Source organism: Schistocerca piceifrons, chromosome 11 (genome assembly GCF_021461385.2).
Source record: "Schistocerca piceifrons isolate TAMUIC-IGC-003096 chromosome 11, iqSchPice1.1, whole genome shotgun sequence".
Lineage (NCBI taxonomy): Eukaryota > Metazoa > Arthropoda > Insecta > Orthoptera > Acrididae > Schistocerca > Schistocerca piceifrons.
In genome coordinates, this window is record NC_060148.1 from 688,945 (window position 1) to 711,979 (window position 23,035).

Below are 23,035 nucleotides of genomic sequence, written 5' to 3' on the forward strand. Positions count from 1 at the left end.
TTTAGCTAATCCGAAGTACTTACAGGGTTGTTAGTCTTGCAAGTCTGTGCCAGTGGCCTTTGTTGGCTCTTGTGCTTTGTAAGCCTCTTCCCACTTCAGTCGTAAAAGGTTTGACCTATTTTCCTGTCAAAATCAAAATGTATAATTGGACTAAATGTTTGACAGCACAAGAGGCTAGCCTTACTACCTTCGTACACGTGTCACATTATTTATGTTCCTAACTGTGAACCTACTGGTGTGTACCCTTTTGATACATCTACTATTTCTGTCCATTACTCCACACCAAAAAAATAAAATATGAATGATAAGGTTTTCTTGAAAACGAGCACAGTTCAAAGGGGGAGGGGGGGGGGATGTGCACAAACTGTACTGTTATCAAAAAGTGTGCCTAAAATATTAAAGATCAACAAGTAAAATTGTATGTGGTTTTTAGCAATAGTAGAAAGCAACTTTAAAGTCAGTTTCAAAAATTTTTCTTCAGTTTTGGAAATTACTGTAAAGATATAAATTTTTTATACACACACAATTATTAATGAAACTTCCTGGAAGATTAAAACTGCGTGCCAGACCGAGACTCGAAGTCGGGACCTTTGCCTTTCGTGGGCAAGTACTCTAGCAGTAGAGCACTTCCCAGCGAAAGGCGGAGGTCCCGAGTTCGAGTCTCGGTCTGGCACACAGTTTTAATCTGCCAGGAAGTTTTGTATCGGCATACACTCCACTGCAGAGTGAAAAATTCATTCTGGAAATAATTATTAATGTTCCTTTTCCTCATAAGCTTCTAAACCAATCACTGCCAAGGTTGATGTGTGTTACATCTACATCCGTAAGAACAATTATATGCAAGGAATTTTGCATATATTTGATAAAGATTTAATGTAGTTGAATGTGTTGCACTGTGAGAAATGTATGGGCCAAATATCAGAGCAGTTATATGACAGATGTCCTGAGAAAAATTAGTTTTGGGTAAGACAAATTTAAAGACTGAACTTATATTTTCTTCAGCTATACTTTCTCACAAGGGAGCATCCCCATCGCACCCCCCTCGCATTTAGTTATAAGTTGGCACAGTGGATAGGCATTGAAAAACTGAACACAGATCAATCGAGAAAACAGGAAGAAATTGTGTGGAACTACGAAAAAAATAATCAAAATATATAAACTGAGTAGTCCATGTGCAACATAAGCAACATTAAGGACATTGTGAGCTCAGGAGCGCCGTGGTCCCGTGGTTAGCGTGAGCAGCTCCGGAATGAGAGGTCCTTGGTTCAAGTCTTCCATCGAGTGAAAATTTTACTTTCTTTATTCTCGCAAAGTTACGTATGAACCGTCCGTACGTTCATTGACGTCTCTGTTCATTGTAATAAGTTTAGTGTCTGTGTTTTGCGAGCGCACCGCAAAACCGTGCGATTAGTAGACGAAAGGACGTGCCTCTCCAATGGGAACGGAAAACATTTGATTGCAAGGTCATAGGTCAACCGATTCCTCCACAGGAAAACACGTCTGATACATTCTATACGACACTGGTGACGGCATGTGCGTCACATGACAGGAATATGTTGTCGACCCACCTAACTTGTACACTTGGCGAATGGGTAAAAAGATTCTTCTACCTTGCCGATTTAGGTTTTCTTGTGGATGTGATAATCACTCCCAAAAAGTGATGAAAACATAAGAGTTTGTCACATGAACTGCAACAAACGAATGCAACAGTTTCACAGTCGCACAGTTTTCCCTGTGCTCTGTCAAAACATATGTTTTTAACATTTTCAAATTTTTCCGTGTGTAGACCGTCAAATCCTGCATGTGTCCAAGCAAATCTGAACATGTCCTGGAATTTTGGAGAGCGAAGTTGATTATGTTTGAGTGCCTTAACTTTGATAATAGTCTGAAAATAAAAAATTTTTCACTCGAGGGAGGCTTGAACCAAAGACCTTTCTTTCCGCAGCTGCTCACGCTAAACACGGGACCACGGCGCTCCTGAGCCCACACTGTCCTTGATGTTGCCTATCTTACGCATGGACTACACAGTTTGTATATTTTGCTTATTCTTTCATAGTTCCACACAACTTCTTCCTGTTTTCTCGATTGATCTGTGTTCAGTTTTTCAAGGCCTATCCACTGTGCCAACTTGTAATTAAATCTGAGGGGGGTGCGATGGGGAGGTTCCCTTGTCAGAAAGCTCCAGAAGTGTACTCTGGATCATCTTCATCTTCGAGACTTTTCTTTTGTCTCGTTTCCTTTGTTGGATCCTGAATAGAGATTTCAGCTCTAGACACATGACAGTAGTCAATTTTCTCAACAATTGCTTTCGCAAATGCCCAGACGCTGTAACACTTCCACTCTCCCTATGTTTCCACGATAAAAAGTGACTGCAGCATCGTATGTTGCAAGTTTTACAGCTGTAGGTGACAAAAAATGGTATCTCGGAGTAACATTTCCAGAAAAGTGCATTCAGTGACTAATTCGTATTTTGGTTTTGTCACTAACACGTTTCATTAGTAGGTCAGGATTTGCCCTAAATGTGGGCTCGATAGCATTCATTACGCATTCAGGAATGAATTTCTTTTTGGTGTAGAAACTGTTATTCCACAGACAGTTGCAAATGTGAGCTCGATCAGAAAATATGAAATGAAGTAGTTTTTTTTGTATTTTTTTTATCATTTCCTGTATGATTTCAAAAGTGAATGTTTGGGAAATAGTTAGGAATAAACTTTACTACTCAGTGGAAACAAAATCGAAAAATGAAATGTTTTGTTACATTTGCACTCGCCCCCCCCCCCCCCTTTAAATAAACACTGAGTTTCTTAGTTTTTTTATGCACGTGCAACATGACCCTACGTTGCCTAGCACCGTTAACTCTGCAGTCAGTCACGTGTACTGCACAGTGGGAACGAGCGGAGGGCGCTCTGGAGGCGTCTTTCGCCTCTCGTAATCGCGAGTGGTGTAACGGTGTAACACCAAAGCTCAAACGTGCTCTCACCTCACCACGGCACTCCACTCCACTTCAGGGCCAAACGATATTAACGTGCAGGTGTTGGCAGCACCTGTCTCCCGGTGGCAACCACTTTCTCCTTCTTACGTATAATCGGGTCTGGACGGACAGCACATTCCCCAGAGATCGGCACGGAGACAATGTAACCGTCTTACGCGATGTAGCGGGACTTTGAATTTCGCCGCGCTGCACTCCTTCCCTCGGACATGAATTCTGCCGTCGCAGCGGTATGTGCGCTCGACGGCAGAGAAAATACTAATATTGTAACTCTTTTTTTGTTTTCTATCCGTTTCTTGATTGTCTCTTGATAGCCGAAGCTTAAGGCAGACGTGATCTGATGAAGACGAAAAAAACTTATTAATGTGTAGACATATTGTGGAAGTTGTTATGAAATTCGGAGGATGGAGAGAAGCAACTAAAATAAATTGCATTTAATATCAAGACGGTTTTGGATACATTAGAGATTCCTCGACAATGAAACTTATCGCAAGATTTCGGAGCAGACTTTTCGCGTAGAAATGAAGGAGATTTTTGAAGACCTGGACGCCGCATGAAAGAAGACATTTAACCTGGTAAAGGATGAACTCTTATCTGCGCCATTTCCCCCTGTCAGTTACATTTTGTTATTCTCTGTTCTTTTTCAATACTTTTTGTAGTGGAAATTGGTTTAACTTTTGCTGATAAACGCCACAAGGACCACCCCAGCAATAGCTTTTCCGAATCACCAAGTCCGACAGCTTTTCTGTAATACGAAGTCCGATCTGCATTTCTTTTCATTCTTTCCCTTTTTTCACGGTCATTAACGATTTTGAAAAACCCATTTTCACTTACGATTTCTTCCCACATTTTCAACCTTTTTCTTTTTCTTTTTTATGAACCACTACAGCGAGCCCGGTAAGGACACGTATCTTATGTCCAGGTACTGCGCAGTTTCCGTCAGCAGCAGTGTCAGAAAGACGATCGAACAGCCGGTACGGTGGCTCGAGTCTCGGACTTTGATTACAAATGCACAACGGGGATGTCATAAGCGTAGCCAGACTAGCCGTGTTTTTGACAAAGCTAAGATGGCGGCTGGATGACGATGCATTCGTGGGGCTTCCGAGACCGCCTGCTGCATTTTATTCGGGAGTTCTTCGGAGACCGGGTTTTCGAGGCACGTGTAGGTTTGGCATAGTCGAACTTTTTTTTTTCATCGTGACGTCTCTACTGTCTTTACTCGTGGAGCACCGACAGAGGCTTCCGCCGAAAACGCTGTCCGAACTTGTGGCGGCGTAAGGAGTTTCTTCGACCGTCCTTACATCTCACACCTGTCGCTCTGTGTCGAAACCGTGAAGTTCTCGTGCTCACGCTCGATAGGATATTCAGTCGTTGCTGCCACGTATCTTATCTGGCAGCACACTGTACCCGGTCTCTAATATCTTACGTGTTTCAAACAGTGTTTCATTGGGAGTGGACAGAAAATCCTCCTCCACGTACACCGATCCCTCGCCCGATCGGCAGTGACAATAAAAAAAGGGGGGGGGGAAATGAAGGAAAGGACAGAACACACTTTATTGTCTATAATAAATCATACAGTCACCGTTGATCTTTATTTTACAATTGCCATTGCCGACTTTCGTCCATATAAACAAGTACTCATCAGCATTTAACTACTTCTTCCCTCTCGTAGTCAAAACAAATGGCATGCTTGGAACAAGCGTACCATAAGGCTGTTTAGCCAACAGTCCTGTGGTCTCAGCAATACTCCACGTCTTCCAAGCCAAAATGTTAGCATCTGGAAAAAGCTTCGAGGCCACCATAATCTGCTCGGTTGCCCCATACAGCAGCCATTGTGAGCCATGTACTACCTCCAAACACTGCCTGAACATCACAAGTGAAGTTCAGATGCACGGCCGTCTATTTTACAACGTCTCGACACGATCCGCCGTCGAGGCGTACGCCCGGCCGCTGGAGCCTTCTGCACTGGCCCAGTCACATCTGTGCAGATGCTGCCCCACTGTCTCCCTCGTCGGCAGCCGCGCGTGCCGCCTGCCCTCTGTGCCCGACCACGCGCCTCTCTCTCCACCACCGATACGGGGTGAGAGCAACTTCTCTGTCATCTCCCAGAGTTCGCCTCGGTATACTGCTTCGGAAACTTGACCGTTCGTTACCCGCCACTTCCCCGACGGGCGAGAACCCTTCGCCGCATCGGCTCCGTGCAGAGGCCTGCGTTCGTCTCGGACTTAATTTGCTTTCAAATATTGCACGCAACTCGGATTAGGTGTCAGATCAGAGGAGTGTTCTGAACACAATTTAGACACAAAGCAGCTCAATAGGCTGTGGAGTGGAAGGGCTAGGCTAGCAATAGAACTGTGCATCACCATTGACTAGACACTCATTTATTGAACACACAAGTCAGGTGTTACCCAAAGGGAACAATCAGTACAAAATTACAAAATAATACTCTTTTCCTTTAAGTCACTCAAACATTTAAACAGGCAAATAGCAATCATTTAACTGAAAGCCTTTTAAGAAAGCAAGACTAGAAATTTTGAATGATCAGTTAAAATCATATTTAAATAGGCTGTGACCGAGAACACATTTTGAAACAAAATACTTCCTTTAAGGAAGCAGCGATCAAAATTAATTACATAATTCTCAACAACCATATTACATCCGAGACATTTAAGATTAAACAGTAATATATAACATCAGGGAGCTGCAGTCCCAAGTTGTATGCAGCACGTTTGAGATGGACTGCACTGCAACAGTACAATACAAGTCCCTCAGAGGATCTGCCCACGCAGGAAGTTAATGCCGCAATCGACAAAATATCAGCATCATTCCATGTACAGACCTGAAACAAACTAAAAGCTCTCTGAAGTTTGGTACAGTTAATTCCCTTTCAACATAACATACATCACAAGTCTAGGCCTAGGACGGCATGGACACCCCGCAATTTAGCACGCGAAAAACTACAGCGATGCACTCATCACGTGTCCTTATACAATCCAAGGACAGAGAGCCGGCTCGGAACATTTAACCACGCGCAGCGTGCGGGTTTGCGGGATGCTCATCTCGCCCTTAACCTCGACACCTGTTCAAATACTAGTGTAACATTACCAGTCAAGACAGCTGTAACGGAACTTGAATAGCGTAAAGTTATCGTTAAAAACGCACGCCGCGCGATTTGTTACGATTTGGTCGGTCATAATAGTAGTAACATGCTTTTGAATACAATTAAAATATAACGGCGATACCTGTTTAGCGTTATTGGAAATAATATGTAATAAATTAATGAGTAAGGTAGCCGATCCTATAAGAAGAGGTAGAATTGGGCATATTAAGGTGTTTTGCTTTATATCGACTAAACCGATGATACGGCGTCTTTTTTTTCCGTTTACACTTACAAGAAAAAAAAAAAGTAACGAAGTGCTAATTGTGCGTTGTGAAAAATATAGGGGCGAATTTTAAATAGCTACAGTGTATAATCAGACTAACAAATGGACATTCAGTTACGCGAAATAGCCGACAGTGAAGTGTGGTCATTAAATTGAGTACACCTACAGGGCGGTCAATTCCGGGATAAGTCTATTCGCATCTCACGGGGGACGCGGTATTGAGACCGTTTTTTTTTTATTATATCACGTAGAGCGGGCTTCAATTTATAAAAAGGAGAAAAGCTGTATCATTATCATTGACTGTTGGTGTTAAGCAACCAAAACTGTTCATCAAAGGGTTTCGGTGAATGAGTGGTGAATGCGAAATGAAACTGTGAACGAAGTTATGTTAAATAAAGCAGAAGAGACAAGACAGTTTGGTCGTATCTGTTATTATTCCATAAACCGTAACATTTATTCTCGTTGTACGAAGCCTTTATAGACGATCGTTATGACAATTTGCTTTGAAGGGATCTCGTTACGAGTTAAGTTTTGGGGACCTGGTCAAGAGCGGGTAGTTGGTAGATCCTAACTACTGCAGCTATTCTGGAATCAGGTGCTACCGTGACCGTTGTGTGTTGTCAATGGCTTAAGGTCATCATATCTCATGCTCTAAGATCGACGCGCCTTTCGTCCTGGTGTAACGGTGTCTCACGGTAACCACGACAACGCCGACGGCGAAGGAAGATACGGTAGAGTAGTCAGCCTACAATCTTGAACCGCCACACACATTCCTTCAGTTACTGTGCAGAAAGCCAATGTGATGGGCAAACAGACCAGCATATGATAAAAGCTTAAGCAGTTTCCTTACTAGACAACACTTATGAATAGTAGCCGTAATTTTTATTTATTTATCTTTTTTTAAGCGTGAGCACACCCACAATCAAGACAAACAACGGCAATCATAAGGACAGTAGCACATAAGCAAGTAGCAATGGTAACATCTGCTGAGATTGGCTACAAATTAGCGCGTGATTTAACACACCAGAGAATAGTCCTTACAACATAACCATCAATACAATAGCAAATTACTCACACGTGTACTCCCCCACGATTTCGATTCGCAAAGCCACATACAAAACGTGGAGCACGTATCACTTAGACCGACATAATGGTGCTCCCTCAGTTACCCCAAATAACTGACTCCCTTAGTTGCACAGCAAAGAACCAGTCCTAATGAAAGCACCACAGTTTTCGCCGCTAAATTGTCACAGTACAGGTGAGACTTAATCACAAATGTAATTTTTCATCAGTTCCTGTATAGTCAATACAAGCGCCTGATTTTCACCCGTTTATAACGGCAGGCAGCAACACCGTACGGAAAAGAGCGTAGACACAAAACAAGCTCTTACCAATTCTCTTACCGCAGCTCTCGGGAACCACTGGGACATCCAGTGCAAAAATCGTTACTGCTTCACACAAATTACAGGACGGCCGCTTCCCGCTTCCCGCTGCTTGCTACGGCGCCTTCCGCTCAGAGCCAACTCGTATATCTCCGTGCGATAGGTCCGGCCCCACACTGGCTGCGTCAACCCGACAACCGCCTTCCACCGCGCCCCGGAGCACACACCCCCCACCAGGACCTCGCCTCGCTACTCCTCGCCTGACCGTGGCAGGAAAGATAAACCACCAGAGTGGCACCACAACTCATCGGAGACGGCACCTCCGTGTACACTTACGGCCCTAAGTACGACCGTGGTGTCGGATGTGCCTTTGTCATTGACAACAAACATTTTAGATACCGGCTTGTAGAACAAAGTCCAATTTTTACTGCAGAGCTTTCTGCCGTCTATCGGGCCACCCGGTACATGTGACGACACGGGCTTCTCAGTTGTGTATTACGTTCTGATTCGCTTAGTGCCCTCCGAAGTCTCTCTCTCTCTGCTACAGACGTACCACCCCTGAGTACGAGCAATCCACTCGCTTACCGGTAGTGGAGCCGACGTGATGTTTATGTGGGCCTCCGGTGAAGTCCGAGTGTCGGGAAGTCTTCTCTACGTGGGAACAAACTCTGGGAAATTAGCTGTGTCTCAGCAGCTCGGACGACTTCCTCTCCCCCCCTCTCGTCACGAGCGGATACCCTCAGCTCGTCTGTGTGTATCGGGCACCGTCATTTGTCGAGTGGTGACCCTGCACCGCTCTCTGCTTACTGCCACCGACCGTTGACAGTACACCATTTTTCGGCCCCATGCCACTTTTATAACCGTTTACATTTTAATGCACGTTTTCCACCTGCATTAGCAGATACGGCACGAGCTGTAGATTGTGTTTTACTTCTTATTTGTGTCAGTAATATGGCCGAGGAAATTCAATTCTCGACCATTTGAGCAACCTCCTCAAAAGGGGTGCATTCGTTTCTAGCTGTTCCTCTGCTCTGCTCTGCTCCACTCGATCAGGCTCCGAGTATTATAGGCTTCAGTCATTCAGTAAGTGACCATTTTCAGTTATGACACACACGCTTATGACCTCAGCTGTTTTGCGCCATAAAGCGACAACAGACAAAAACAAATGCGTATTTCAGAGTTTCTTCTGAAGTGTTTACGTGTTTATGGGCTGTAACCGAGTCGACAGCTTCAGGGACAATCTGTCACCCAGATGTTTTTCGAGATCACTCGTGTAGTGATTATTTTCTTACGGTCGCCTTCTCGCAGTGTCTGGACGCTCGCTGTCGTCCCGTGAATTTGTGCGACACCTCCGAGCCGGGACTCCGGAGTACGGACGACGCCTCCCTCGCCGGTAGAGGTGCGCCTTCGCCGTCGCGCCCTGTCGGTGCTGTGCGGCCGCGTTTCTCTATTATCTGCATAACTGTTCACTTGAAACTTCCTGGCAGATTAAAACTGTGTGCCGGACCGAGACTCGAACTCGGGACCTTTGCCTTTCGCGGGCAAGTGCTCTACTGGCAGAAGTAAAGCTGTGAGGACGGGGCGTGAGTCGTGCTCGGGTAGCTCAGTCGGTAGAGCACTTGCCCGCGAAAGGCAAAGGTCGCGAGTTCGAGTCTCGGTCCGGCACACAGTTTTAATCTGCCAGGAAGTTTCATATCAGCGCACACTCCGCTGCAGATTGAAAACTTCATTCGACTGTTCACTTCTCGGTGACCGTCTTTCGTCAGTTCGATAGGAAGAAGTGGAACCTGTGGATATTTAATAATGAGATGTTCCACTACACTTCAGAGTTTGTCATTGCCATCGCCATCGGCATTCTTTCGTACAGCCAGAGTTAAAGACACTTTTAAATTAACGTAATTCTGTTTGCGGTCAGACTCGGCACGTGTGCCTGCGGCCCGTTCGGTACTCTCTCTCTCTCTCTCTCTCTCTCTCTCTCTCTCTCTTTCGCGCCGTGCCGAATATCGGCGGGCGCCGAACGTCGCCCTGCTCCCACTAGGGGCTGCCCACGTCACTGGGCGAAAAGGATTGAGGGCACACCGCGTTTGTCACGTACGGGGGTGGATAGCTGTACCATCGAGAGCCTCCGGAGACGGTTTGTCGTCCCGAGGCTGGGGCGGCGCCCCGTCTGCCCCGGAAGGCCTCCGGAACTGCTTACTCTGGCAGCCACTGCGTCGCCCCTCTCCACCCTGAGGAGGCGTCAGCTGTTTCCATTTCGTGCACCCTTGCTCTATTTTCAATTTGCACCGTATACCGGGTGAATCACCTGAAACTTGCACCACTCTACTCTGCGGACAATTGAAAGTGCTACTGGTGTCTGGTTTTCACGTAATGGATTGGTAGTCAGGGCTCCTATTGTTACAAATGAACAGATTGAAAAAATACTTAGAAAGTGAGTCTTTTTGTAGAAACACACACTTTTTTAAATGGAACAGTGCCTATTCACATCAACAAACCGGAAGTATGGTAAATTAAAATTTCAGTGGAGATTGTAGCAGGATTCGAGTCCACGTCATTTACGAGATATCGTATTTTGGTAAGTTCCCGTATCGACACTCGTCTGTGCCGGTCGACGTGCACAGTCGCTAGGTACGATGGTGTTACGCTCGCTTACAGTGTGTCTCTGTGTTCCTCGAGTGCACTGCAAGCTGCTGCTCGGTCAGTGTGTGACATTCCGAGCAGTAGGTCGTAGGACCGTTGCTATTCACAACATACATAAATCACCTTGTGGATGACATCGGAAGTTCACTGAGGCTTTTTACGGATGATGCTGTGGTGTATGGAGAGGTTGTAACAATGGAAAATTGTACTGAAATGCAGGAGGATCTGCAGCGAATTGACGCATGGTGCAGGGAATGGCAATTGAATCTCAATGTAGACAAGTGTAATGTGCTGCGAATACGTAGAAAGAAAGATCTTTATCATTTAGTTACAAAATAGCAGGTCAGCAACTGGAAGCAGTTAATTCCATAAATTATCTCGGAGTACGCATTAGGATTGATTTAAAATGGAATGATCATATAAAGTTGATCGTCGGTAAAGCAGATGCCAGACTGAGATTCATTGGAAGAATCCTAAGGAAATGCAGTCCGAAAACAAAGGAAGTAGGTTACAGTAGGCTTGTTGAGCCACTGCTTGAATACTGTTCAGCAGTGTGGGATCCGTACCAGACAGGGTTGATAGAAGAGATAGAGAAGATCCAATGGAGAGCAGCGCGCTTCGTTACAGGATCATTTAGCAATCGCGAAAACGTTACGGAGATGATAAACTCCAGTGGAATACTCTGCAGGAGAGAAGCTCAGTAGCCGGTACGGGCTTTTGTTGAAGTTTCGAGAATATACCTTCACCGAGGAGTCGAGCAGTACATTGCTCCCTCCTACGTGTATCTTGCGAAGAGACCGTGAGGATAAAATCAGAGAGATTAGAGCCCACACAGAGGCATACCCACAATCTTTCTTTCCACGAACAATACGAGACTGGAATAGAAGGGAGAACCGATAAAGGTACTCAAGGTACCCTCCGCCACACACCGTTTGGTGGCTTGCGGAGTATGGATGTAGATGTGGGTGTAGACCTCTTCGACCGATTACGTGAAAGTGGTAGAGCGACACCTAGAGGACACGAGAGAAGGAAACAAATGACGATAGAAGAGCGGAAGTTATTGTTGTTGCCGCCGCCGTCGTGTCGCAGTCGGTCCGCACGATCGCACGAGGAAGTGGCGCGAATCGGGCAAGAGTCGTAGGCGTTCTCCCTAGATACAGATCCTCTCTCTGTCCCGTCTCTCTGCACTGACACTTGCATGGCAGTGACTCTGAGAATCATCTTAATTTATGTACGTAGCCATTAAGATGGGATATCGGAGATGTTTCACATACCTCGTTTAGTAACGAGGCCCCTTCTACCGATCGCGGCCAGGTAAACCTCCTAAACGTGCGACACCGGTCTGTCGACAGGCAGAGCGTCGGTGTCCGTGGAGTCTGAACGCGTAGAGTGGGATCGTGAAACGTCAGCTCGTAGGCCTGGAACACTGGACCCGCACAAGTGTTGCAGCCTACCGACAGACCGTCTTCCACAGGTGACAGACGTTCCTCTGCGACCAGCGGTGCCGGCGCGACCGCTGTCCGGCCCGTAGTGCACCAAATACTGCGGCGCATCTTCACGAACTGTTTCCAAGTCGTCGGATCGGCCGCGGAGGACTCGTTCCTCGGCTGGCCCCTTGCACACATTTGACGCCAGTAGACTTCTTTCTGTGCGGAAAGCTGAAAGGTGCTGCCGAAAAGGACATCCGGGCTACACATGACGATATGTTGTTGTTGTTGTCTTCGGTCCTGAGACTGGTTTGATGCAGCTCTCCATGCTACTCTATCCTGTGCAAGCTTCTTCATCTCCCAGTACCTACTGCAACCTACATCCTTCTGAATCTGTTTACTGTATTCATCTCCTGGCCTCCCTCTACGATTTTTGCCCTCCACGCTGTCCTCCAGTACTAAATTGGTGATCCCTTGATGCCTCAGAACATGTCCTACCAACCGGTCCCTTCTTCTAGTCAAGTTGTGCCACAAACTCCTCTTCTCCCCAATTGTATTCAATACCTCCTCATTAGTTACGTGATCTACCCATCTAATCTTCAGCATTCTTCTGTAGCACCACATTTCGAAAGCTTCTATTCTCTTCTTGTTCGAACTATTTATCGTCCGTGTTCCATACATGGCTACACTCCATACAAATACTTTCAGAAATGACTTACTGACACTTAAATCTATACTCGATGTTAACAAATTTCTCTTCTTCAGAAACGCTTTCCTTCCCATTGCCAGTCTACATTTTATATCCTCTCTACTTCGACCATCATCAGTTATTTCGCTCCCCAAATAGCAAAACTCCTCTACTACTTTAAGTGCCTCATTTCCTAATCTAATTACCTCAGCGTCACCCGACTTAATTCGACTACATTCCATTATCCTCATTTTGCTTTTGTTGATGTACATCTTATTCCCTCCTTACAAGACACTGTCCATTCCGTTCAACTGCTCTTCCAAGTCCTTTGCTCTCTCTGACGGAATTAAAATGTCATCGACAAACCTCAAAGTTTTTATTTCTTCTCCATGGATTTTAATTCCTACTCCATGCAGTGACATATTACTGCGGCCTGCTCGGACAACTCTGCTGAAATGCTAGCACGTGTGAAACTGTCATTCCGTATCGGACTGGAAGCATGTAGTGCTCCCGGTGGTGGCCATTTTGAACACGACCTGTGTCGGTCAGCTGCCTCATTACTGGTCAGAAAACACGTAACTAATGTATGCTCTTGTGTTGTGCAACAAACACCACTGACATTCTAATTTACCCAACTTCTAGTTTTTCAATGTAACTATCCACTGTTCCATTTACAAAAGTGTATTTTTGCACAAAAAATACTCTCTAAATATTACTGTAATCTTTTCATTGGCTAGCAATACTAGCCCCTGACTACTAGTCCATTATGTGAACACTGCACATCAATAGCACATTCTATTTCTGCAATATTTGCGGTAATTTTAGGTGATTCACCCCGTACGCTCATCTAGCTCTTGTACAATATCGTTTTTGCAGCAGGTGTACGTACGTATAAAAAAAGGTTGTAGGTACGCGAGAGGGTCGAAGGGGAAGAAGGAAGAGGACTGGAGAGATTACTGGAGAGATTTTTAAAAAGGGCAGAGTTTGGAGAAGTCCTCCAGAACTGCAGGTCACGAGAGACTTACCAGACAGGATGAGAAGGAAAGACTGAATGTTGGGGACTGCAGTGGATGAGATTTGAAAACCTCAGAGCTTAGAGGTGAAAGAGAGGATAATATGCGAGACACAGATTACTGCCGAAACATTGTAAACGAGTTAATACGAGTGAGCAGCTAAGTGTATTGTTGGGAGGGGGACAGCAAAAAAAAAAGATAAGTTAGAAAATAGGAGACGTATAAATCCAAACAAAGTGAGGAAAGGAGTAGTTACTGTGAATAAATGTCGAAGACAGAAGCAGTTAATGTAAATTAAGGCCAGGTGGGTGGCAAGACACGTTGTGGCACTAGCTGCCACTTGCGGACTTCTTAAAATCCGGTGTCCGGGGGAGGAATCCGAATGGCGCGTGGCTGGTGAAACGGGCACAGAGGTCACGACTGTCATTTGTAGAGCGCGCTCCCATCGACAGTATACGTCCTCCCAGTTACAGGGCTGATACAGGTGGTGGTAGAAGGGTGCGCAGGGCAAGTCTCGCTCTGGGGACAGTAACAGGGGTAGGAGCCGCAGGGCAGGGCAGGGTAGGGAGACGGCTGCAGGAGCAGCGCAGCCTCTGGGACGGCAGCGAAAAGCCGTTCTGGATGTGATCGGCAAAATTCCAGACGAAATGGATGTCATTTCAGGGCACGATTTTAGGAAGTCGTGACCTTGTCGAACTTGCCGATCGGTACTTTAGAGACCGGGATAATACTGTGGTGTGGTGTGCTCCAAAATTTTTTTTTTCTTTTTTTTCTTCAAACTACACAGATGGGTCAATTACATCCAGTGAAGGCTTAGGTGAGAATGTTGGTCTAGTGCTTAAAGAGTGTGCATGTCAACAAATATGTTTGCCTCGGAAGCTGAGGCTGTAAGGGAGAGAACGTTTAACACGGAAAGGATGGCAACTGTCAAAACATTGTTATTTACGAATTTGCCTATAACAATTTACTTACGGTTCATTACACTGAAGCACCTTCTCTCGATCGCCTTTCACGAATTTCTTTGAAAATTTTACAGCTGTTTTCATTCCCAGCCTCTGCTTGCCTCATAGTAGTTCTTTCGTATTGTTGTGCATTCATTTTTTGCAAAACCGCTACGATCCACTTTTACTGCTATCTCCTAAATTACTGTATTTGACAGGCAAATTAGTTAACATTTTCTCGTACGACTTTCTCTTTCTGTTTGGCAAGTTTTTAAAATTTTATCTCTTCACGACTTTCCCTATCGATATTTTTCTTATCTTTTTTGTCACCTCCCCCCATAGAGACCTCTTTTCTGGCGACAAAGTCTCACCCACTTATTACCTATTATTTACCACTGTCTGTTCTCATAATTTTCGTACAAATTTTTTCATCTCTCTTTGTCCGTTTTTATATAATTTTCTACCCTCTACCGTTTCCGCCACTCCGGACCGTACTCTCTCACTACGACGAGTCCCACTGTGTATTACATTGCACTATCGAAATTAGAGGTCCGCATTCTGTTCCTCGAAACCTGCGTGTCCCTCGAAATTACTCCCGAAGGCCTAACAGCGAAAGTCTGTTTCTGGATGTAATCCTACTTTACGGCAGGCTCTTTTACACTTTCAAATACAGCAGTCTGTTGCACTTACCCGGTTAATCCGTGACCTGTGTGCCTCATCTGGCAGTTTCCAGTCCACCAGACTTCTGTCCTCCTCCAAAATCCTGTCCTTACCTGCCCGTCACGTATGCTCGGACGGCGCCATCTGCCGAGCCGGCTTCAAACTGCGACAACGTGCCAGACTTCCCCCACACTCCTGAACTACGTCAGTAGTGGTCTCTCTCTTCCTGTCCCTAAACAGCTGCGCTGTCGACCGTCACTCCTCTCCGACAGACCGAGCTTGCCCGGCCGTCTTAGTGTCCCACAGTTTTCACCACTGCCTCCCAGACTGAGAATACTTCGTAATCATGAGAACCGGGCACAACAGTGCAGTGTTCTTAACCTTTTGTCTAAAGCACTCTCCCCTCCCGAATTACCTTTATTATCAGAAGGTCTCAATTTCGGACCTAAACCTACATTTAGTCCTGCCGCTTCGGTGGAGGTCTCGCTTTTCTTCACACGTTATGTCAGCTGAAAGTATCACCTCGCAACCCGATCCCGAAACCTCTCCGGCAGCAAACCTGACACCGAACCCCGCCTCGAACAGTTCTGCCCGTGATCCCGACTCGATCCACGACCGCTACCCCAGAATCTCCCCTTACGCGCCTTCCGAGAATTCCCGACCTCGAGCTTTTTCCTTCGTAACCCTTCCTCAGGACCCTACGACGTGACCCTAACCTGTCCTCTGCAGAACTCCAGGCCCTGCATCCCCTAAAAGCTGACGACTACGTCATTATTTTCGCAACAGACAAAAGATGTACCACTGTGGCACTAGACCGACAGGAGTATGTCGGTGAAGGTCTGTGCGACAGCTGTGCGTACAGCTTCTGCCGTAGAGATCCCGTGCCCGCGCGATTCTATCTGGCCCGCAGTCCCACCTTAAAACCTCGATCCGTCGAACGCCTCGTCCCCCCGAACCGCGCACCCCTACCTTTCATTTCCTTCCCGAGATCCACAGATCTAATCGTCCCGGCCGTCCAGTACCTGCCGGCTTCAGAGCAGCCACCGAGTGTAGATCTGCCTCGGTCGATCGACACCTGCGACACGTAGTACGGAGGCTTTGCGGACGCCGACACACACACCGACCACTTCACGCACACACCTGGCGTGTCACCACTGGTGCCACCTCTCTCTGTACTGGCACTCCCCAAGTACGTCCTCTGTCTGCTGGTGTTTCCAAGCCTATGACATCCTTCTTGCACACCTTAATCAACTTTACACTTGCCAACAATTACTTCACCTTTGAGGGGCAGACATACTACAAACGGATCAGGGAACCGGAGTGGCTCCTTCCTATGACAACCTTGTCACGGGCCACTGAGACGCTACTTTCTTGTGTTTTGTTTAGATTAATCGATGACATACTTTCCGTACGGACTCGCGGTGATGTTAACCTGTTAAAATTCCCGGAATTTGTGAATACTGTCTCTCAATTAAATTTTAGGTTGTCCTATTCCGAATCCCGTGCCACTTTCTGCGGTGTCGATCTTTTTCTTAGCCGAGGCCAGCTACGTACTTCTGTTCACTTTAAACCTGTTGTTGTTGTGGTCTCCAGTCCTGAGACTGGTTTGATGCAGCTCTCCACGCTACTCTATCCTGCGCAAGCTTCTTCATCTCCCAGTACCTACTGCAACCTACACCCTTCTGAATCTGCTTGGTGTATTCATCTCTTGGTCTCCCTCTACGATTTTTACCCTCCACGCTGCCCTCCAATACTAGATTGGTCATCCCTTGATGCCTCAGAAAATGTCCTACCAAACGATTCCTCCTCCTAGTCAAGTTGTGGCACAAACTCCCTCCCCAAATCTATTCTATACCTCCTCAATAGTTATGTGATCTACCCATCTAATCTTCAGCATTCTTCTGTAGGACCACATTTCGAAAGCTTCTATTCTCTTCTTGTCCAAACTATTTATAGTCCATGTTTCACTTCCATACATGGCTACACTCCATACAAATACTTTCAGAAACGACTTCCTGACACTTAAGTCTATACTCGATGATAACAAATTTCTCTTCTTCAGGAACGATTTCCTTGCCATTGCCAGCCTACATTTCATATCCTCTCTACTTCGGCCATTGTCAGTTATTTTGCTCCCCAAATAGCAAAACTCCTTTACTACTTTAAGTGTCTCAATTCCTAATCTAATTCCCTCAGCATCACCCGACTTAATTCGACTACATTCCATTATCCTCATTTTCCTTTCGTTGTTGTTCATCTTATACCCTCCTTTCGAGACACTGGCCATTCCGTTCAACTGCTCTTCCAAGTCCTTTGCTGTCTCTGACAGAATTACAATGTCATCGGCGAACCTCAAAGTTTTTATTTCTTCTTCCTGGATTTTAGTACCTACTCCGAATTTTTCTTTTGTTTCCTTTACTGCTTGCTCAATATACAGATCGAATAACATCGGGGAGAGGCTATAACCCTGTCTCACTCCCTTCCCAACAGCTGCTTCCATTTCATGCCTCTCGACTCTTATAACTGCCATCTGGTTTCTGTACAAATTGTAAATAGCCTTTCGCTCCCTGTATTTTACTCCTGCCACCTTTAGAATGTGAAAGAGAGTATTCCAGTCAACATTCTCAAAAGCTTTCTCTAAGTCTACAAATGCTAGAAACGTAGGTTTGCCTTTTCTTTATCTTTCTTCTAAGATAAGTCGTAAGGTTAGTATTGCCTCACGTGTTCCAACATTTCTACGGAATCCAAACTGATGTTTCCCGAGGTCGGCTTCTACCAGTTTTTCCATTCGTCTGTAAATAATACGTGTTAGTATTTTGCAGCTGTGACTTATTAAACTGATAGTTCGGTAATTTTCACATCTGTCAACCCCTGCTTTCTTCGGGATTGGAATTATTATATTCTTCTTGAAGTCTGAGGGTATTTCGCCTGTCTCATACATCTTGCTCACCAGATGGTAGAGTTTTGTCAGGACTGGCTCTCCCAAGGCCGTCAGTAGTTCTAATGGAATGTTGTCTACTCCCGGGGCCTTGTTTCGACTCAGGTCTTTCAGTGCTCTGTCAAACTCTTCACGCAGTATCGTATCTCCCATTTCATCTTCATCTACATCCTCTTCCATTTCCATAATATTGTCCTCAAGTACATCGCCCTTGTATAAACCCTCTATATACTGCTTCCACCTTTCTGCCTTCCTTTCTTTGCTTAGAACTGGGTTGCCATCTGAGCTCTTGATATTCATGCAAGTGGTTCTCTTTTCTCCAAAGGTTTCTTTAATTTTCCTGTAGGCAGTATCTATCTTACCCCTAGTGAGACAAGCCTCTACATCCTTACATTTGTCCTCTAGCCATCCCTGCTTAGCCATTTTGCACTTCCTGTCGATCTCATTTTTTAGACGTTTGTATTCCTTTTTGCCTGCTTCATTTACTGCATTTTTATATTTTCTCCTTTCATCAATTAAATTCAATATTTCTTCTGTTACCCAAGGATTTCTACTAGCCCTCGTCTTTTTACCTACTTGATCCTCTGCTGCCTTCACTACTTCATCCCTCAGAGCTACCCATTCTTCTTCTACTGTATTTCTTTCCACCATTCCTGTCAATTGTTCCCTTATGCTCTCCCTGAAACTCTGTACAACCTCTGGTTCTTTCAGTTTATCCAGGTCCCATCTCCTTAAATTCCCACCTTTTTGCAGTTTCTTCAGTTTCAATCTGCAGTTCATAACCAATAGATTTTGGTCAGAATCCATATCTGCCCCTGGAAATGTCTTAAAATTTAAAACCTGGTTCCTAAATCTCTGTCTTACCATTATATAATCTATCTGATACCTTTTAGTATCTCCAGGATTCTTCCAGGTATACAACCTTCTTTTATGATTCTTGAACCAAGTGTTAGCTATGATTAAGTTATGCTCTGTGCAAAATTCTACAAGGCGGCTTCCTCTTTCATTTCTTCCCCCCAGTCCATATTCACTACTATGTTTCCTTCTCTCCCTTTTCCTACTGACGAATTCCAGTCACCCATGACTATTAAATTTTCATCTCCCTTCACTACCTGAATAATTTCTTTTATCTCATCATACATTTCATCAATTTCTTCATCATCTGCAGAGCTAGTTGGCATATAAACTTGTACTGCTGTAGTAGGCATGGGCTTTGTGTCTATCTTGGCCACAATAATGCGTTCACTATGCTGTTTGTAGTAGCTAACCCGCACTCCTATTTTTTTATTCATTATTAAACCTACTCCTGCATTACCCCTATTTGATTTTGTATTTATAACCCTGTATTCACCTGACCAAAAGTCTTGTTCCTCCATCCACCGAACTTCACTAATTCCCACTATATCTAACTTTAACCTATCCATTTCCCTTTTTAAATTTTCTAACCTACCTGCCCGATTAAGGGATCTGACATTCCACGCTCCGATCCGTAGAACGCCAGTTTTCTTTCTCCTGATACCGACGTCCTCTTGAGTAGTCCCCGCCCGGAGGTCCGAGTGGGGGACTATTTTACCTCCGGAATATTTTACCCAAGAGGACGCCATCATCATTTAACCATACAGTAAAGCTGCATGCCCTCGGGAATGCGGCCGTAGTTTCCCCTTGCTTTCAGCCATTCGCAGTACCAGCACAGCAAGGCCGTTTTGGTTAATGTTACATGGCCAGATCAGTCAGTCAACCAGACTGTTGCCCCTGCAACTGCTGAAAAGGCTGCTGCCCCTCTTCAGGAACCACACGTTTGTCTGGCCTCTCAACAGATACCCCTCCGTTGTGGTTGCACCTACGGTACGGCTATCTGTATCGCTGAGGCACGCAAGCCTCCCCACCAACGGCAAGGTCCACGGTTCATGGGGGGGGGGGGGGGGGGGGCGGATGTGGATCGCTTCACGATTTTGCGTGTCATCCTTTAAACCTACAAAAGTATAATTGACAGTTGCCGTCCTTTCCGCGTCTAACGTTCTCTTCCGTACGGCCTCGGCTATCGAGGTGGACGTGTCTGTTCGGATGCGGACCCTACACGGCACTACACCTCCGTTCTCGTCTCGGCCTGCCTAGTTCGAAAGCAGACTTCCTGGGCCCTCACTGTCAGATCCTGGCACAGCTGATCCCTCCAAAAAACAACTTTGGAGCACACCACTTGTCACACAGTGTTATACTGGTCACATCTGTATTAATCGGTTAGTTCGACAAGTGCACGACTTCCTAAGATTGTGCCCCTCACACGTAGCTTTCGCCCGCCGTCCCAGTCTCCGCGGTATCCTCGTCGCATCCTACGTCCCCTCTGCACCCGCCTCGCTGCCCTACGGCTCCTTCCCGTCTGACCGTCGCCGCTGCCAGACTTGCCCCGTGCGCCCTTCTACCGCCACCTGTACCGGCCCTGTAGCTGGCAAAAGGGCGTATCATTAAAGGGAACGCCCCCTACGACGTGACGGTCGCGACCTCGGCATCTGTTTCGCCCCCCCCCCCCCCCCCCCCCCCCCCCACCCCGCACCGTCTGGATTCTTCCCCCTGGCACCAGTTTCTCGGAGCTCTGCAGGTGGCAACTGTCTCGCCACCCACCTGGCCTCAATGTACCGTATTTTCTTTTGTCTCAGAATTTATTCACAGTAACTACTTGTTTCTTCACTCCGTTTTACTTTTCTACGTCTTTCATTTTTCTGACCCATCTTTTTTTACACCATCCACCTCCCAACTCTGTTGCGTACAGTGCACTTAATAATATTTAAAAATCTACTCACCAAGCGGCTGCAGAACATACGAGTAAAAAAAGAAAAGTGATTATTTTCGTTGTTGTACGTACAGTGCACTTAGCTGTTCACTTGTATTAACTCCTTCACAGTGTTTCAGCGACAATCTCTGTCTTACATATTACCCTGCTTCTCACCTTTAGCTTCTCAGGTTTTCAAATCTTGTACGGCGCAGTCCCCAACGATCAGTCCTTCCTTCTCGTCCTGACCGGTAAGTCTCCGCTGACCTGCGGTTCTGGGTGACTTTATCGAGCTCTACCCTTTCCCTAAACCTCTCCGGTCCTTTTCCTTCACCCCTCTTCCTTCCCCTTCGACCATTTTGTTGGAAGGATGAACCACTGGCTCAGAAAGCTTCCATACCTAAAGCCTGTTTTTTAATTTTTGTTTTCACCTGTTGCTGCATAGTGAGTAGATTTTTTTTTATCTACCCTAGTACTTTATACTGTCAAAAATTGATAATTTTTGTTGTTATAATATTACTTTGCATTCGATATGTGACGGTACAACCTTTGACTTTCCTTAAAAATCTAATTTCAGTTGCTCGTATTCGGCTTTTACTTTTCTTAGGTAATGTTCGAGGTTCATTTCCGTATGTTAGACTGAGGGTTGTCTTTACTTTGTGAAAATTTAGTTTTGTATCCTTCCTTGTGTTATCAGCCGGTGTTGTGTATATTGTGCCAAACATCTTTTGAAACTTGTTTTATTTATTAGGTATGTTATTTTCATGTTCGTAACTAATATTGCTGCGAAACACCTGAAAATACGACACCTGTTCTATTATAATAATGCTGTATGGCCAATGACGTGACGTGCTGCAAGTCTCTCATTTGGACACCACTTTGGTCACTTACGTGTGCCCAGTTGTTCCTCTAGTAGTATTTTGGGCAACATTGAAACTTTCTGTTTGAGAGACATTATTTCAGTTTCTTTACTGAAATTTTTAGATGACTGTTCTTACATATTTGATTCAGGCAATGCATTAAAAGATGTAAATGTTTTGCACGGTCCACAATGATAGTCACTACCATTCACAGTAGGTAATTTTATTTTTGCGTCTATCTTCAGGTGGTTTACATCATGTACATATTCCCATATTCAGTGTTGGAAATCTCTGTTCTAAAGAAAATCAGATAACGTGATGATGACTAGACACACACACACACACACACACACACACACACACACACACACACACACACACACACACAAAAATGAAACATTTGTAAGTGGTTAAGTGATGTGTGTTGTAAAATATTATAGTAGTTACATATAGCTGGTGTATCTATATTATTTTAACATTACATTTATCAGATTTTTTTACAAAAACATTTTGTTTTTAACACATTAACTGTGTATTAGTCAGCATGTTAATTATTGTTCCTTCCATATTATGTCTCTGATAAAATAGTGGCACTTGAGATGTTAGTAACTTCAGAAGGACATCCGCTCACAATATCCAGTGCATTTACAATTGGGAAATAGAAAATCAGAAAAAAGAGCTTAGGTCAAAGAAGTACAGACATGTTACACATAAGGTCATTCCATGTCAAATCACAAATGAAAGTATGATCTACAATCTGACACTTTTGGATTCATTTAACATTAAGTATGCATGAAGTATACATAAAGAGTAACAAAAAAACTTTTTTTAATATTTTTCTGAAAATGGGTACCAAATAATAGGTGCTCAAAAACATTAAAAAAATTGAATTTTTGACTTGCCCAACATCATTGATTTGCTCACAAATTTTGTTCTAATTAAGCTAGAAAAGTGAAACTGAGTTCATTTGAAAGCTCCTTTAAACAGTTTTCATATGATATAAAACAGAATTAGTTGTAAAAATGTATACATTTTTAATAAAACTGAATTTTGAAAACTATATTCTTAAATTTCCCAAAAAAATATATTTGAGAGATACTCTTTTCATCTAACTATTTTGAAAGTTTCAACATGTGTCAAGAATGGGATCACGATAAAAAGTAATTTTATGTTTTAGATGCTACTGCAAAACATCCTCAAAAATTAGGATTACTTCTCATTAGCTTTGTGTTATTGTATAGCTATATGTGGACATCAAAATAAAATTGTTTGTAAAAGTAAAAAAGCAATATTTCTCTTGTCAGTGTAAAATTAAAAAATACAAGTTAAAAAGCCTACAGCTGAATA

The 23,035-nt window shown here is 44.7% G+C and overlaps 1 protein-coding gene across 1 annotated transcript in view; it reads left to right on the forward strand.

Annotated features, from left to right (window-relative positions):
* The window catches only part of LOC124720178 (zinc finger protein 782-like), an 82,334-nt gene that overhangs the window by 54,091 nt on the left and 5,208 nt on the right, over window positions 1–23,035 (forward strand). Inside the window, 1 exon segment of the mRNA XM_047245503.1 lies at window positions 20,821–20,895. Coding sequence (XP_047101459.1) covers window positions 20,821–20,895 — 75 coding nt within the window.